The following is an 18,051-nucleotide window of genomic DNA, read 5'->3' on the forward strand; positions in this document are numbered from 1 at the left end:
ACAGATTTGGATTACTAAAGTACGACTGAAACTAAACCCAGACAAATCCAAGCAGATACTGCCAGCAATTATAAATAAATATGTATATTTTCACTCATATAATCCATTTCTAAGTATACATAAGTTGAATAGAAGAATCACACTCACTATCAAGCAAAATATGGCATTGACAACCTCCTAAAGCCTACACACCTAGACTTTCGTTCGACATGCATACATTTTCTTCTGTGGCTGAGAATCCTTACGATCTTATTTGCACCAAAATCAGAATGGACTATGAGACTTGTAATTTAAGGAAACTGAAAGAATGAGTCTCAAATGTGTAATAAAGCTAAGATCAAGATCATGCACCACCATTTTCGTTTGGTGGCGAACCAGCAAGCCAACCCCATACACCACCAGATCCCTGCCTCTGTTTCGCATCTTGTGCAGCTTGTTCTGAAGCAGCCTTTTGTCGCTGCAGGATTTCGAGTTCCTTTTGTAAGCTCTCCATTGTCTGTAGCTTCTGTCTTAGCTCCGCAACATCTACCTGTTAGTCAAAGCAATTAACATACAAGCTACGAGGCGGACTGGGAGAAGTGCAACCAGGAAATTCGCAATCTTCATTGCTAAACTAACAAATTAATAGTAATATACCATTTTTCTTTCTTTTTTTCCTTTTTATTTGTAACAAAAAAGATGTGTTGTAAGCACTTATCAGATTCTACTATGTGTTGTATGTTAGTTCATTTCAATAAATAATGAACCCAAGATCTTATCAACCAAATTATGTTACAGATATTTCACCTTCCCTCAAGAACCTAATACAATCAATAGATAGTTTACTTCTTATTAACCAACATTTACCATAAAATTAGGCATTAATTATATGCTACGGACCTCAAGTTTGAAGCATCTTGATTGTTCAGCTAAAAGCTGCCCTCGAACGGATTGGAGTTCCTGCAAAATCATTTAGCTTTTTCACTGAACTTTACTTAGGTAAAAGGTTACAACTGATAGCACATGTCCTTAAGGAAGATAACAGTCATAATGTGCAGGAAGTGGTTCCCTAGTTTGTGTCTTTGATTTCTGAATCAAGTGCAATCATATCATTAAGCGTGATAACAGTCATAATTTTTATGAGAATGAGATAACAGTCATAATAATTGATTTTTAATGTTCTACAACATCTGAAATCCACATGGCAGTAATGAAAATAAGAATGTTCAATTTGAAGCCCTAATAAGTTAATTCTTTACAACCAAGCACTGAATAAATATGGTTCTAACTCCAAGTACGGGTTGAACAATTTCTGAAAAAAAATCTAAATACAAGCTTTGATCTGGCCAATAAATATAGACTTTGCTCTTTGTTAAAGTCGACATTTAGGTAGACTGTACTTTGTGAAATTGCTAGACCTCATAAAGCATTTAGTTATAGGTTGTAACATATATACATGAAAAAGAAGTCTGCTCAAGAACTCATCTGACTAAAACTAAGAGGAACCAATGAGAGAAGCATATATCAATCAAACTGAATCATCTGTATGTTTGTATAAAATTGGAGCAACTGCAATCAGGCTAAGTACTTGATGGAATAATACATAGTAGAAGAATTACCTTGTACATGTCTGCGGTCAGTTTTTCTGCTTCAGTCAAACCTTGCTTTAGTTTGAGTGCCTGCATTTTCTCCTTATTGAGCAAGGACTCTATTTCTTCTTTCTCTGCCTTGAGGGCAGCTAAAAGACGATCATTTGTCTCTTCAATTTTGGTAGTCTGGGTGAAAAATAGCAATACAGCATAAAAATTCTTTTAAATTTCAGGAAGAGTGATTGTGCATCCAAAATAATATGAATAGAATTTAATAGTAATAGTTAACAATCTCAGCAGGTAATCTGCATTCGTGAGAAAAATACTGCAAGATGAATAATTGTCCCACAGACCAACCATTCTTTTTATATCATTTCCAGTCATCCTGCTCACAGTAAGCAGAAAACTTTTATAGTAAAACCCATCTACCAATACCTCGACATAATGTTCAAGTTAAAGCACCCAAAGTAGAAAAAAGAAAAAGAATTTAAAAAAAAGAAACCCGTTAAGATTTGCATATAAGAAATTTGTGAAAATCCCACAAGGCCTCTCATGGTTACTAGGATTGACAATGGTAAAAACAATAATGCTTACCTTTGGTTCGGCATCATTATTGTCCATAACAATTTCCCTTATTTTTCCTTCTTGGCCAGTTTCTAAATCCGACTCTACATCTCTGGTAGCATTTGTAAAGTTTTGAACAGCTGATACACTATCAGGTACTGGTCTCTCCATCATCTTTGATTGCAGAGTTGATTTATGACTTGGTTTAAGTACATGGACCTGAAGGCATATAATTGAAATGCATTGAGGGAGTGTTTTATAAAAGTATTTTATGTTCAGAAAGGGAAAAAGAAAATAGTTGTTCAGACCTCATTGTTGTACCTCCCATTATACCCTCCAAATGAAACTAGGATATCTTCACCACCATAGGAACTAAGGACCAAACTTGAACCCTGTAAACAGTGTTTCTTAGTGGCTTAATTGCACTTTTCAAAAAAAATGAAACACATTCATTCAATGGCAGTATGGTGTTCTTTCCATGTAAGCACCAACAACAAGAATTATCTTCGTGTGCTCCTAATAACATGAAATTATGGTAGAAGGTTGTTCCACATGCATCATAAATATGAGAGTTGCAATTGTCCCATAAAATTCTATTTCCTGCTTGTTTTTACACAGAATAAGATCAAAAACTTGCTGCAGCATATAACTGCCAGTAACTCTTTATTCACTGATCCAGCATTCATGTTCCAAATAATAAGACATCATCTCCATGATGCCATTGTAAGGTTTCAAGTAGGATATGAGAAGTTATAAGGTAGAGAGCACTGTTCAATACCTCGCTTGCAAGAGGAACACGCCCTTGGACGTTAGTAACAACTGACCAAGCCAATGTGGCCATGTTAAGACAAACAGTCTCAGAGGCTCCTGCATGCATAAATAAGAAATGAGAAAGCTTAAGAAGTAACATAATTTTTCAGAAAGTAGAGTCATCACTTGGGAGGAGCAAAGCAATATGAGATTTTTTCACACAAGATGAAAATCCATGAAGTGGTAAGATTACTTTACACACTTGGGACAAGTTTAAAGGACAAATTCAAACAAATGAATATTTCAGTAAGGTTAAAAAAAAGTGTGTGTGTGTGTGTTGGGGGGGGGGGGGGCTTAAGAAGAAAGAAAATATTGGTTTCTTGGTCTAGAAAGCTATGGGTGTAAACTATAATGGGAAAAATTGTTCCTATCTTAGTGATTCTGTATAACATGTTTTTATGCTAGATGCAATTTGATACATCACCACATACATTAAAATTCTTTTCCTAACCATCCCTTCTGATTTCTGGCTTCCCAAACATCAATATATTTGGCTGAACTTATGGCAAGGTTACTTAATTATACTCCCTCCTCCGTCCCATAATAGGAGTCACATTTGGCGTGGGCAAAAGTTATAGTGGGTTGGAAAACTTAGTGGAATATGGGGTCCACTTTTTAATACTTGGTTTTATAATAGAATGTGAGTGAGGTGAGTTTGTGGAATGTGGGACCTACTTACCACATTTATGGTAAAAGTGAAATGTGACTATTATTGTGGGACGGACCGAAATGGAAAATGTGACTCTTAATGTGGGACGGAGGGAGCAACAAGATACTGAAAGCACGGAAATCAAAATAATGCTTATATATTTCGGCCAGATCTTCGAAGATATTTAAGAACAACAACTAGTCCCTTTGAATGAAAAGTCATCATATGTCTCGATGTGATTGGTAACAATTGTGTTCTCAAATCTCCATGAATTCCACATTAATAAACTATGAATGCACACTAGATGATAAGGCCCATGAATGCAATATGCAATAACAATAATCCAGATTAATAACATAATTAAATTATTCATCCCATTCATACCACTCTTATTGTCCCCTCCGCCGACAATGAACCAACTCTCTCCAAGTGTGACACCTGCATGGCCAGCACGAGGGCTAGGTATCTCACCCTGTTGTGTTGGTCTCGACCATTCCATCTATAGCGCCATATGTAAAACATAAAAACATTAATGGAAATTTCTGCTAGATATTGATTTGGAACTCCAGAACCAAAGAGATACAAATCAAGTCATATATCTCACAGTTTGAAGGTTGAGAACATGAAGATCATTAAAGCAAGTTGCATGTGAGCCCCCACCAAAGATAAGAAGGTAGCGATCTGCATGCACTGCAGCAGCATGATCAGATCTTGGAGAAGGTGAAACCCCCCTGCAGAATGGTGGCCAGCAAGGGCCAAAATTGATGAGTAGACATACAACTCATACATCCAGTAACATTTGAGAACAAGCCTTTCAAATTAACAAGCTGTACTGTATTCATGAAAAACATTCACAGTGGAGTGTTATCTCTCCCTTAATCAAAAGTTGAAGAACTGTCAAAATATTTGCAGAAACTAGTAGCAAATACATGCTTTACTTGCAGGGATATTCTATTACAGCCTACACTTCATTTGACCAAATGAGAAGTACATATCACAATGCTAATATGTTAAATTTTAAATTTTCTTTCATGATGGAAACAAACAACCACAGACTATGAAACCATCACGCGAAACAATGATACCATCCTGAGGAATCTTCATACATGTCTTAAATCATCAAAGATAAGAAATCTTACACGGTCTCCATTTCATCCCAGGTCATAGTTTCTAAGTCTAAAATGTGCAGATCATTCAAAAGAGATCTGTTTGCATCCTGCCCACCAAATATTACTAAAGTCATTCCTACAAGGGTCACCGACTGGCCTCCACGAGACACCTATGAAGTAGAGACAAAAATGAAAAAAAGAAAATTCAGAACTATAACAAAAATTACAAGCTCTGTTAGATGATAACCTAATTGACAGAGCACAATTCACATTCGAAATATTGAAAATAAACTTTGAACAATAAAAGCAATTACCTGCATCAGAAAGCTATTAATTAATCATAAAAAAAGGAGATTAAACTCCCAGAAGCAGTATAAAGAAAGTCAGAAAAACAAAAACAGGAGCTCAAGAACAACATATATATTTTTAAATCATTACTTGATGAAAAGATTATCTAGGCACTATGGAGATATACCGGAGGCTTTCCATAAGTCTTCAAGGTGGACCATGTACAACTTTGCAGATCGAAAACCTTTACTGTCATAAAAAAGTTGATAAGGCATTGAGTGGCATAATAATATGAAACTGAAGTCAGGAAGTCAAATTTAGTAGGAGAAATCCGACCAGGGTTTTAATATAGAGAAAATGGCAACAGTTAACGTTCAGGCAAATGCATTGAATTGAACATTTTAATAAAGGACTAACCGTTGAAAGACTAGAGCATAATTAGAACAGTTAATGATGGATGTTTCTGGTTTTAAAACTCTTGACTAGAATATCTTTGACATAAAAGGGCTGTATCAATCTCCATTCAGGATGTGCCAACAAAATTAGTTTTAAAAATATTTTCCTAAATTTTCAAATTGTCCAAAAAATGAAATAGGATAAAATTACAAAGGTTGGCATGCAGCTCAATACCTTGTAAGCTTTCAGAAGGATCCTTCGTATGTCCAGCTACTGAAAGAAGCTTCCCATCCCATGGAATCTAAACAGAGTATATAAGCACATCATATTCAATTATCTAAAGACTTTGATAACTAATTTATGCTATAATAGATATTCATATGGCAGGTAAAACTTAGTTCTGTTCCTAACCAATGAATGGCCAGCACATGGAGTTGTGGTGCCCCCTGTCCCTGCTTGAACTTCAACTCTAGACCAAGTCCAGGTTCTCATATTTAAAACCTAATGCACAGAGGAAGAGAGTTTACAAAAGTCAGGTCTTCAGAAAGCTCAATAAAAGAGACTAGAAACCATATATTGTTGTTATTGGTGGATAATGTGGATTGGCATAAGACAGAAACCTAGAAAGTCTGAAGGGAATATACAAGAGAGATACAACATGTTTAGAATTTAGAAACTTATAGACCTTTTTTTCTTTATTTCTTTATTTTGGTATTTCCATATATCAGAGCACTATAGATACCAGCTATATGAAACTTACTTTGTTAATTTACTTTATAAGCCATAATACAAAGATATATGACATACACAAATACCAGTATTGCAGTACCTGGAGATCACTTAGGTAACGACCATTGTGGTTTCCACCAAATATATACATCTTATCATCAATGACAGCTGCCCCATGCTGCAAATCCATCAACCCATATTAATTTCTAAACTAGTATGTGTGTGTATATAAATCGAATAAATGCAAAGAAAAGTAATACAGATTGAATTCCAATACCTCATATCGGGCTTTTGGACGTGTGCCAGATATAGGAGGTGACACCCACTGGTCATAAACATTAACTGATCCAAGTCCTTCAGACACAACATCTTTATCCTGGGTTTCTGAAAGGCTACCATTTTCTGTGGTAATAGTCTTTGACTCTATGATGACATTTCTATTATCAAAGGCTGCCACGGCCTCTGTTTTATGCTGAGCAGCCAGAATGATCAAATAAAATTGAGAGTAAGAATTCAGATTACAGAAACTATGATAGCATGGATAGAGCTTAAGAATCTGCACTCTCCATGTGCACACATACTACGCATTTCACCACTTGTTTCTCTTTTTTCATCAATACAAGAAAGACACATAAGAGTGGCTGGAGTAAGATCAAAGTGGCATTTCCAAGAGAAAGGAGGGGCAAAGCAGAACGAATGAAACATGAGTACGTGACTACGGAGTATTAAAGAAAGCCGCCATAAAACAAGAATATAAAAGTATCTGTAACATGACAAGAATAAAATAACAGATCAAAAACCAGAACTTGTAACAATAACAAAGCAAGCACAAGTTACAAACATATCAAAAGTCATGTTTTCTGGAAACAACAGTTCAGAAAATAGGAGAAAATTAGCATTTACCACAGGAACTTAATTAGAATATCACACAACAAGATTCTTTCCTGAATTTTCCATCTTACGTAGGTGATAGCCAAATAATCTAAAGTTAACTGCAAGTAGATACTTCAAAATGGAATAAATGTACCACAATCCTCAAATACAAAGCACAAATTCAGCAAACTTCGATTCATACAAGAGAATTGTACTCCCTTTGTCCCATGTTACTCACACTTCTCAATTTTGGCTTGTCTCAAACTACTTACACTAATTCTACTTTAAGTAAGAAATTTAATTAATATATTAGAGTTAATTAAGCTTTCCCTTGTGCAGTGATTTCTCATTACACTTAAAATACTAATATAATTACACTAAAAATCAATCTCAAATTTATGATCTAAAAAATGAAAAGTGCGAGTGACATGGGATGGAGGGAGTATAACATAAGAGGGGTTGTCACAACATAAACAAGCATCCAACAGTTTCAAGTTCCAAATGCTCTGAGAATATTTCTAGTGACCATACCAAGAAAATTAAATCAATAATTAGTTGGAAAAAAGGAAACAAAATACCAAATGACAGTGGTGGCATAGAATATAGATACTCACATTTATTTCTACATCTATAACAGGCTCAGCAACAAAGTCTGCTACTCTCGAATACCATCCTGGATCTTCTTCCTGTTCAGAGGTTGGACATTTTAGCACCCTATAAAATATACTCCCTCCGTCCGTAAAATTTTGTCACATTTTTCCATTTCCGTCCATCCCACAAAATTTGTCACATTTCACTTTTTGCCATTTAAGGTAGTAGACCTCACATTCCACTAACTTATTCTCACTCAAATTTTATTATAAAACTAATACTTTAAAAGTAGGACTCACATTCTACCAACCTTTTCAACTCAGTTTCAATTACATTTCTTAAAACTCGTGCCCGGTCAAACTGTGACAATATTTAAGGGACGGAGGGAGTGCATATGAGACTTAGTAGGTTAGGTTTATATGAACCTCCAATATTTTGACGAAGAGCCGCATAGCCTCTGTGGAAGCCATGTTTCCAAGCCCATTCCAGCTACAGAAACAAGAAATCTAAGTTACACAATTTTTGAGATAAAATAACAGTAATAACAAGTACATCATATAATTAAGAGAAGATATCCATCTCACTGATCCAACATGGAAATATAATATACTCCCTCCGTCCCCAAAGAGTATGAACTATTTCCTATTTCGTCCGTCCCTAAAGAGTATGAACTTTCTAATTTTGAAAATTTCAAACAACATGCTACCCCTATACATATTTTATTTACAACTTATACCATCACCATTAACACTTATACCATTATAATAATGTGGACCCCACTCTCCAGTCTCCACTAACATTATTTCCACTACCCTTTCTCTCTCTCTCTCTCTCTCTCTCTCTCTCTCTTACTTTTCCCCTTATTTATTAAAACCCGTGTCGAACCCAAAGTTCACACTCTTTGGGGACGGAGGGAGTATATTGCAATATAATTTTACCTAGAACTAATTTGGACATTCATAAGCAGCAATAATGTGTAAATATTGATGTATGAATGTGTGTAGAATCAAGCTTAAACTAATCTGTTGATTACATAAACACTAAGATGCCTTGAACAAGGAGTCAAGGACCAGGTCGGAGCTTGCAGTTTGAGTCAGCCATGTACAAAAACCTAGGCCACTCAAACCCATCTGATACATTGAATAGTTACTTTCCACTTTTCCAAGAGAAGTAATTTGACTAAGGAAAGACATAGTTGCCTCCAAGTTTCAGCAAAAATGTACACCAATTCCCACATTATGAAGCACGAGACTTAATGATATGGCCACATTTACACTAAGCTCCATTAGATCTAGAACTCAACATGGGCTTAAGGAATTGATTAATTTTCCTAGAAGTTTTCATCCCGTATATTTTAAGGCGTAACTATATGCTGGAACATTCTGAAAAAGAAAAGGAAGAAACAGTAAAACCACAAGCATGCTCCTATTATTGATTATATATAATAAAGTTAGCTTCATATCTTCCTCTATGACTGATCCATTGAAACTTTTAGCCACTCCAATATTAAACAACTTAAATATTTAAAATTTACTATAGGAATATTCACATCTGTACCCCTTCTCTTCTTTCAAAAGAAAAACAACAAGTATAAGGATAAGAAGATACTAGATTAACTTGTGTTGCTTGATTTGACAGGTTTTCATGATCTGATTTTTAGAGATATAATTTTCCATTCAGTCATGAAAGAAAGTAAAACTTTCAGTGTTTAAAACCAGCATATTTTCCTGGTTCTCTATCATCTCACTTGGTGACAAGTACAAGTGAAACGAAACCTATTTCACCATATAATGGATGTACACAATTACAAACAAATTTAACAGCTCTCAGTTAGAGACACATTGCTAATTTTGCTCGACTCTGTCAGTACAGTTTAGTCATCGGTATATACAGAAAAATGAGCATGGAGTCATTTATAAACAATAGGGAAATTGGTCTCTAAAATCATGAACTTTACCTAAAATTTGGTATTTCCCATAAACTTTGAAATTGGTATATAATATCACGAACTTTGTATTTTGTTTGGTATTTCCCAAACTCACTCAAATAAGATATTTTCATCAAAATCTTATTTAACGTAGGCAACCGTGATATGTTTTATAATATTTTGAACCACTTTTTAAGTTCATAACATGTAGGATAAAAAGTTACGTTGAAAATCACGTTGATTTAATTGTGTGAAGTATGATGAAAAAGCCTCGTAAGTTAGTCAAATATAGTAATAGACATGCCGTGGGAAATACCAAACAAAATGCAAAGTTCGTGATATTATATACCAATTTCAAAGTTCATGGGAAATACCAAATTTTAGACAAAGTTCATGATTTTAGAAACCAATTTCCCTAAACAATAATGCCATAATTGGAGAATCCAATAGAGCCCACGAATGTAAATTAGTAAAACATGGCTTCAGAAGCATATAGGTCAAAAAATTGTACAGTCTAATCAAGCAAACCTTGTCCATTTGCTATGCTCAATGGGATTCCAAGCTCTAGGCTTAGGATTGTTGCAAGGTCCTACAGTTGCCTGAGATCATAAAATGACAGTATTTAACAACCAAGAGTTAGCAAAGTATCAAGTGTTTTACAAACTTTAAACAAAAAAAAATGCCATTTACCGTCTTATTAACATAAGAAGTTAAAACTTGGAAGGGTGGTCATGCTAAAGCCAACGACAACGTTTTTCACAATTTAAGTTTACAAGTTCACACATCTCTTGGAATGATTTGTAAATTGTAATTACAAAAACACAATTGAATGTCGCATTTCTCAAGCACTCCCTAAAGCAAATATAACCTATATGCATACAAAAGAAATGCAAAAAGTGAAGCCAGGTTTTTTTGTAAGAAAATTGTCCAAGTAGAGATCTGCACAGGCAAGGTAAACAATATATTCCAGAACAATTAGACACTTATTCATTTAGAAACAGTTTTTCCCATTTGAAATTTTTAAACCAGTCAAGAAAAACCCATAGCTGCAACTAACTAGCACAAAACTGACAACTTAATTGCCATGGAGCAGCAAAAAAAACAGCAATTCATCGAATTTTTCTGTAACCGATGAGATCAGAGAGGAACCTGCCTTATTAACTAATTTTGGGTCAAATGAGCCAAGATTCGGACTAAACCCATCATTTTACAAACTCGCGAGATGGAAAACCACAAGCAATATTGACAAGAAACAAGCATGAATCAGAAAAGAATATTGACAAGCCAGTTTGATGGGCTAAAGAAAATTCTCAAGAATGCTGAACTAGAGAAAATGTGAAGTCAATTTCAATTTGCACAAGATTTACTGATATGGAAACAATGATGCAGATATATAGATCCAAATCTATGAGTTAGATGGCATGTGTTTTTGTTTTTAATGAATCGGAAATAACAACTAGGATGCTCAAACAAGAAAATAGCCTGACTACGGCGGCGGATCAAGCAAACTGAATAACAAGCCAAGCCATACATGCTGATTTGCATAAGAACTGCTAACAGATCAGCCAAAACAACTCTCAACACTCAAAAATCCGCATTTCGGGATGAAATTGCAAAGACTTGGGGACAATTTTCCAAGAAACCAGACAGAATCGCATATGCAACAATGAAGGTGAGTGGATCAGACGAAATAGCATCAATTAACTGGGCAAAAAGTGGCGCATGCGGAAGCGCGACTAAGAAGAGACGGAATTCGGCGAAGATAAAACCTGCTGATAGAGAGCGTAGAGAAGCAATGCTGCATCATTCGAGAACTTTGAGGCGACACCTTTAGCTGCGGAGGTAGGAGATCCGCCAAAGCCGACGTAGGAGGCCGCCGCGTAGAACCGCTCCGGATAAGAAAGGCTAGAGCCTCCTCTGGACATCGCCGCCACCGCCGTCATTTGAGAATTCTCCGATCAGAATCCCAAATCTCAGATCGGTGAGAAATGCGAATGGTGGAAGCGTCGTAAATATGTGGAAATTACGCACAGCCCACAGGGGTTATTTGGGGTAATATATGTATTTCGCCAACTTTTCAATCTATCCACATCTAACCCATTTTTTTCTCATAATTATATAACCCTCCCGTGTCTTTTGCAATATTCATTTATGGTCTATTTGATTTTGTAATAAGCGGATCTTAATGTTGGGGCACTTAGTGCCCCTTGTATCCGCATATCCTCATTTTTTCGCCCTCAGCACATGCAGTAGCGTTGCGCCCTAAATTTTGTCCTTAAAATCCATCTATTCTCATTTTCACCACGATTTTTTACGTTATTAAATTAAGTAAAATAACATAGATTTAAGAACGTGATACGAACAAAATACAACGAGAAACAAAAAAAAAGTGCAACAAAAAACAAACTAAAACCAGGTACAAATAAGCTGCAACGGTTATGTGACCAAATTTCTTTTATCATATTGCGTTGGGGTGGAGTATAGGGTTGGGGGACCAAATTCTTCCATGTCCAGTACAAACAATCTATGCTTCTCAGCATACACAAAAATCCGTGAGTCTTCTTGTGCAAATTCAGCGAGGATTGGTAATCAGCAGCACTTAGATTTCGCAAATATGTGATGCCGAAAGCCTCAACAACTCTTCAGTAGAAGTTTTCCACACACTTGCACCCAGTCATATCATCGACGTGGAGATACTCGTCAAAAAGATCTGTTGCGCGCCTTCATAAGCCAACAGCCTAATTGCAACCCTACACTACTGCAGCGTCAACAGTTTGGGTCTGTCGCTAGCGTCGGGATACTACTGGAGGTATTCATAACGTATCTCCAACGTGATGCGTACGAAAAGAGAATGTCGCATTCTAAAATCCAGCGAAAAACAGTTTGGCCCCACTGTGGTTCGTCGGCAAATTACTCTGCGACTAGTTGTTCGACGACTGCGGCAGACTCTCAAAAGACTGGTTCCCGATGGATGATTACGTACATGTTTTTCTTGTAGTTGTCGTTGTTGTTGCATCATGTGCTGGTAATATTGCATACTGTAGTCCAACATGGCCCGCTAAAGGCACTCATAATCTCATCGTTGTCGAGATTCATTTTGAGTTGAGAGTAGGAAAATAGAAAAAGATAAATAAATGGGTGAATGAAATAAGATGAGAAGTGAGGTATTTATAGTGTAAATATTAAGGACGTGTTCACCTTCTTTGGAGTGAAAGGTGAAGATATAAATCTAGTTGAGATTTCATGATATGGGGCCCACAGTAATGAATATTATCACAGGTGTTCGGTTTACGTGATTTGGTGTTGGTTTATTCAAAATTCACTTTTTAAAATTGCACGACTTGCCAAAAATGCCCTCATAAAATTCCCCCGTCCTATCCCCATCTCCATTGGCGATCCCAATCCACATCCACAAAACTTACCCCTTTTCTTCTCCGCGACATAAGACTCTCTCTCTCTCTATTGGTTGTATTATTGGAAGGAGTAAGCTAATGTAATCACAATTGGAGAGAGATAGAAGAAAGGAAACAGACAGTCCATAAAATCAACGAAAATTAGTTGTCGTTGAAGAGAAATACATACAGAAAAAAGGTGGCAATTTATCGGCAGAATTTATATTGTGCCGATTCGACAGATCTCTCTTGAACTGGTGAAACTCCACCCACCTGTTGTTCCTCCCCTTAGCCCAGATGGTCGCGAGGCCGTTCCACAGTGAATTCTTATGTTTTTGCCGTTGAACAACTTGAACTCGGAGCTCTTCTTCTTCTTCTCCGTGCTAAGGTTCTGCGAGAGCACTACGAGGAACCCCAGTGCGGATGAAGAGGAGCTCGCGGAGCTTGCTGTCAGAGGGCTCCGGCGCTGGCCGCTTGAGCTACTTGGCGAATTTGGATTTTTTTTCTTTGGCATCGCCGCTTATAATAGCTTGATGGCGGCCGGAACAAATTGGGTGAAATGAAAATGAAGGGAGAAGTGTAAATGACATAGGGGTCAAAAAAGTAAACTTCTCTTCAATTGTGGGTTTGAGCAGGGTGTCCAATTTCGTTCAGTTTTGTCCAGAGCCTTTGTCCTAGCGGCAAGGAGCTTAGACATTATTGTATGAGATGCCGAGTTCGAGCCCTCTTGACATCAATTGTAATTTCGCTCCTTTCTATAGGAGTTTATTTGTAATTTCCTCCTTCATATAAGAGTTTTTTTTTTAAATACCTCCTCCTGGCCATGATTTCATTTTCTCAAATTCTTGAAGGAATAGTGTGGGCCCTTAAGAATTATAGGGCTTGCAAAAAATTAGTATTGAAAACTGAACATCAGAATCAGAACTTCCCTATAATTGGTCCTTATTCTTGCTATTTCTGGGAACTGAACATGCCCTAAGAATTTTTTTTTTTAAATGAACTCGGCCTCGGTCATAAGCCTGGAATAGCATCAATCTCGTGTCGATCGGCGTGCCCTATCCTTGGGGCAAGATTATTGGTAGGGCTGATAAATCTACTGATCGCGTAAGGAGGATTTCTCGGTCCTATTGCGAATACCCCTAACTAAACAATGAATTTTTCATTTATTTGGTGATGTGGTATCCAATTTTTGTATTACGACTACACATATTGCTAGAGATGTTAAGATATATGGTAAAAGATGATCATAGATTATGGGGCAGGTCTCTCTAAGCATACTCAACAAAATTTGGTCATTTTCATGTTGTCAACCATTCAAATATGAGATCGGTGAAAAGGAGCTTAGTTGAGGCCAACGCCACATCTTGTTGAAGAGGTTTATAAGGGAAGTTTATGGTAGGCATGTTGCATGTGAACGAAGTTTGTATGATGGCTCATTTGGAACTCTTCGTATAAAAATATAACAAATGGCGATAATGGGTAATGAAATTAGAGTCCCAAGAAAGAGTATTATAACCGGAAATGATTAAGCTTAATAAATTAAAGATTATATCCAAAATTTCGTAGGTGTGTGATCTGATTTAGGCGGGTTACTTTGTAGCACCAAACAAATCAGTCAAATCACACCTTCTGACATCTTTTTATTTATGAATTTGGCTGAGTAACTTATTGGCTTATTGATATGAAGCTTCTTAGTCAAGTTAGTCTCTCAAAATAAATTGACGATTTTGGAGAAGATCAATTTTAATGTTCATAATTATCTAGCCAAACATGGTTATACTTTTATATAATCCCATACTATGCATATTAATAAATCATGTTAATTTTTCTTTCTATAATCATTTATCATGAACTTTTGTTTATACATTTTCACGTTCAATATGATTCACTCACAAAAAGTTGCAACATTAGGGTCTGTTTGATGGCCCTGCTAAGAAAAGGACTACTAAGAAAATAATCAAGAAAATTGACCAGACATGACCATAAACTATTTTCTTACTCATGCATTTATTACAAAAGAAAAAAGAAGATGAAAACGTGATGGGTTGTATAATAGTCACACGAATTAAATTTTTACCCTTTATTTATTGTTAATATTTCATCAATTTGTTCTGCCGAAAAAATAGTACTCTCTCATCTCTTTGGACGACGACCTCAAATCTGACTATTCTCACCCCTTCCTTTTTCAGAACATTTCAACGGTGCAAACAAAACAAAAAATTGCTCATCTTTTTAACATTTCATGAGAATGAATAAACAAAAAATGCTCATTTACCTCAATAAACCAGGAAATAAGAGCAAAATAAGAACAAACAATTTTAATCCAGAATTCTAATTTGTTTCAATTTGCACTTAACACCATAAATTTTCTCTAGCTATAAACAAAAGCAACGTCCCTTATACCAAATCTTTCATAAACCCCATCAAATATTACATGTTATTACAATCTAAATTTCATCACATTCTCAGGAACAGTCCCCTACCCCCATCCACAAAAAATATTAAAATATTAACCCATAAAATGAAGGGCACGATTTCGCTCTTCATTCGAAATCCAGCGAGTTTTTCGTCGGAAGATATTGGATGAAGTTTCCTATTTCAATCATCACTCACAGATTCGTCTACATCGATTGATGTAAGCATATTTTCTCCTTCTCGAATCAGAGGTGGTCCATCTAGCGGCACCACTCGAATCGATTTAGTTCCATATGAAACTCTATCGATGCCTCCACTGTTTGTTCTTCACCCGAGGATCGACAAGGATTTCCTCCGACCAATTACTTTATCGATCACCTTCTCTCCACCAGCAGTTCGGGAGAGAAGAAAGGGTAAAATGACAACAAATGAGTTGAATTGAGTGGAGGGCATTGATGCCAAAAAATCTTTTTTGAATAGACGTGAATACTTTCAGATGAAAAGAGGTCGAAAAGGTAAAAGGCGTACATGTGATTAGATACTTGGGCTTCTTCAGGGCGTTGTAATTTTCACGGGCCAATTGAAAATTTTCATGTCTATAAAACACAGGTGTTTGACTAGATAACAGTCATTTTCTGGGCATATCTGCAGTATCAAACATGCCCTTAGAATAATCACTCAAGTTTTATAGATGAAAGGCTCTTAATCATAGATTCATAAGCCCTATCCCTAATATCTTAATCTTGATTACTGAAAAGAACGGGATTACTCTCGGTTAACACGCTGTGTGCACAGAAAGAATATAACAGGTTTCCTTGGTCCGGCAAATCCACTAGATCACGCGGTCTAGGAACTCGTTGGTCGTCGAAAAATCTTGGCCGTCGGACACACAGAGCACTCTTTCAAAAACCCTCAACCACTTTACTAAACCTAGCATAAGGAAGTAGGGATCGATCCCACAGAGATGGATGCGTAACAATCATGTTTAAGGATTTGGACTTGTTTTTGGGGTTAGCTGCTGCCACGCATTTTTTCGGGTTGAGGAAAATAAACTTAACTTGGGAATTTAAACTGCCACGCTAACGGCTAGACCTAGGCGAAAGCAGACAAAGCATGCACGAAAATTAAACCGAACAATCACTGGATCTAAGAAACTACTCTAATTACCTAGATCTGGGTAACAAACTGACTGTGGGGACCCTAACTGAAAAAGCAGAGTACGGATGAAAATCTGGAAAAAACAACTAACTCGGGTACTAACTAACAGCGACATCATCTTCTTCAACCAAATTGCATAAAAACTTAGAAAAAAAATAGCATGAGCGAAATCGGAACAGAGCAGACTGAATCTAAACCATTTTAATGAAGAACAATAAGAAAAACTAACAGATCTACAGATGCTAGACGAAGTAAAACAAAAAGCAAGCGGAAAACTCAAAATCCATGCACAACTCGACCTCCTCCCTTCAGATACAACCTCAGACGCTAAATCCACTTCGGATCCAAGCGTCCGACACAAACTCCAGCCAAAAGTAACATTCCATAACTTCAGATTTAACTAACAACCTCCAATCAATCAACAAACCACAGATCTATCACCAAATTCTCAGATCGAGCACCACAGCAGCAAAAACAGAGATCAACATATAACTTGTTAAAATAAACTCTCAACAGCAGGATCTACGTAAATCAACTTGAAATATCACAGATAAACGCAAACTAACAGAAGTGAATAGATAATCAGTAGCATAAACAACCAAATCGACTCCCAAAAGTGAAGTTCGACCGTAAAGGTGCAAAACAAACTAAAATTTAAAGAGATTGTATCTTCGCCCTCACACGGACGGTGTTACGACTGAAATTTCTGAAGAATAAACCCCTTCGGAACCGAAACTACCCCAGATCTCCCATTCCCAAGTGTGTGTTGTGTGTGAGCTAAGAGTGAGCAAAAAAGAGTGATGATTTGTGTGTTGCATGCTCTTCTATTTATAGGCGTTGGAGTGGGGCCCAGCGAGGTATAGATTGACTTTGTTGCCCTCAGCTACTGACTCCCTCCTTCAAGCCTTCTTTTTCCTTAGATTCTGCTCATTTCTACTTCATTCCTTCGCTAGACTGTTTCCTTCAAACATCTCCTTGATCTAGCGATTCTGTCACACACCTGGCTTAGAAACCGTGTTAGACCCAAAGCAAAATGTAACACTTTTCACCATATAGCCGATGCATGAAATTAGCTTTATCAAGCTGCTCACACTTAAACCATACTTGTCCTCAAGTATAAAGACAAGAAAAAGAAAAAAGAATAAGGCTAATTTCAAGCAAGGTTATCCCCTGACCGACTCTTTAGACTCTAGACAGGACTCCTAGACCTAGACACAATTTAAAACTTAAACAGTTTAAGAAAAACATACAAACACATAAACACATAGGCATGAGCTAGCTTCAACTTTTAGGCAACCGTCCCCACAAGATTAAGGTCAATCCAACAGGTTGCACTCCTCCAAATAGGCCATTTCCTTTCATTACCTAGTCAATCTGTCAGCTCGTCAAGATAGCCTTTTACTTACCCAATTGTTGGATTCACTCGATAACTCATTCCTCACCAGGGATGTTAGGATCGATTCTCTCTTAAGTTATTGTCACACCACCGAAGCGTCGGGTTATGAGAGTTCCTCCTTTTTCCTGGGTCAGGCTATTATCTTTCCTGCCCTTTAGACAACTTCCCACTGGACTTCGTCCAACT

At 36.7% G+C, this 18,051-nt stretch overlaps 1 protein-coding gene across 1 annotated transcript; it reads right to left on the bottom strand.

Moving 5' to 3' along the window:
* Positions 1–68: 68 nt before the first annotated feature.
* Positions 69–11,521, bottom strand: LOC125218220 (acyl-CoA-binding domain-containing protein 4). The gene is made up of 18 exons (XM_048119852.1): positions 11,274–11,521; positions 10,033–10,103; positions 8,003–8,066; positions 7,601–7,672; positions 6,391–6,585; positions 6,214–6,291; positions 5,796–5,885; positions 5,619–5,685; positions 5,176–5,237; positions 4,731–4,870; positions 4,196–4,322; positions 3,976–4,090; positions 2,911–2,999; positions 2,441–2,524; positions 2,163–2,351; positions 1,599–1,754; positions 880–939; positions 69–529 (listed from the first exon to the last, which is right to left on the bottom strand). Exons 1-18 carry the CDS (start codon positions 11,445–11,447, stop codon positions 344–346), a joined length of 2,019 nt encoding a protein of 672 aa, XP_047975809.1. The 5' UTR covers positions 11,448–11,521; the 3' UTR covers positions 69–343.
* Between the last annotated feature and the right edge of the window lie 6,530 nt (positions 11,522–18,051).

Source organism: Salvia hispanica, chromosome 4, assembly GCF_023119035.1.
Source record: "Salvia hispanica cultivar TCC Black 2014 chromosome 4, UniMelb_Shisp_WGS_1.0, whole genome shotgun sequence".
In the NCBI taxonomy this organism is placed as follows: domain Eukaryota; kingdom Viridiplantae; phylum Streptophyta; class Magnoliopsida; order Lamiales; family Lamiaceae; genus Salvia; species Salvia hispanica.

What these genes read in the sequence shown, in the direction of transcription:
- LOC125218220 (XM_048119852.1), bottom strand. Translation starts at nt 11,447, where the DNA reads ATGACGGCGGTGGCGGCGATGTCCAGAGGAGGCTCTAGCCTTTCTTAT. An exon ending in TCTACGCTCTCTATCAGCAG is followed by an intron (nt 10,104 to 11,273) that starts GTTTTATCTTCG and finishes TTATGATCTCAG; the next exon opens with GCAACTGTAGGACCTTGCAA. An exon ending in AGACTTATGGAAAGCCTCCG is followed by an intron (nt 4,871 to 5,175) that starts GTATATCTCCAT and finishes TCTACTTCATAG; the next exon opens with GTGTCTCGTGGAGGCCAGTC.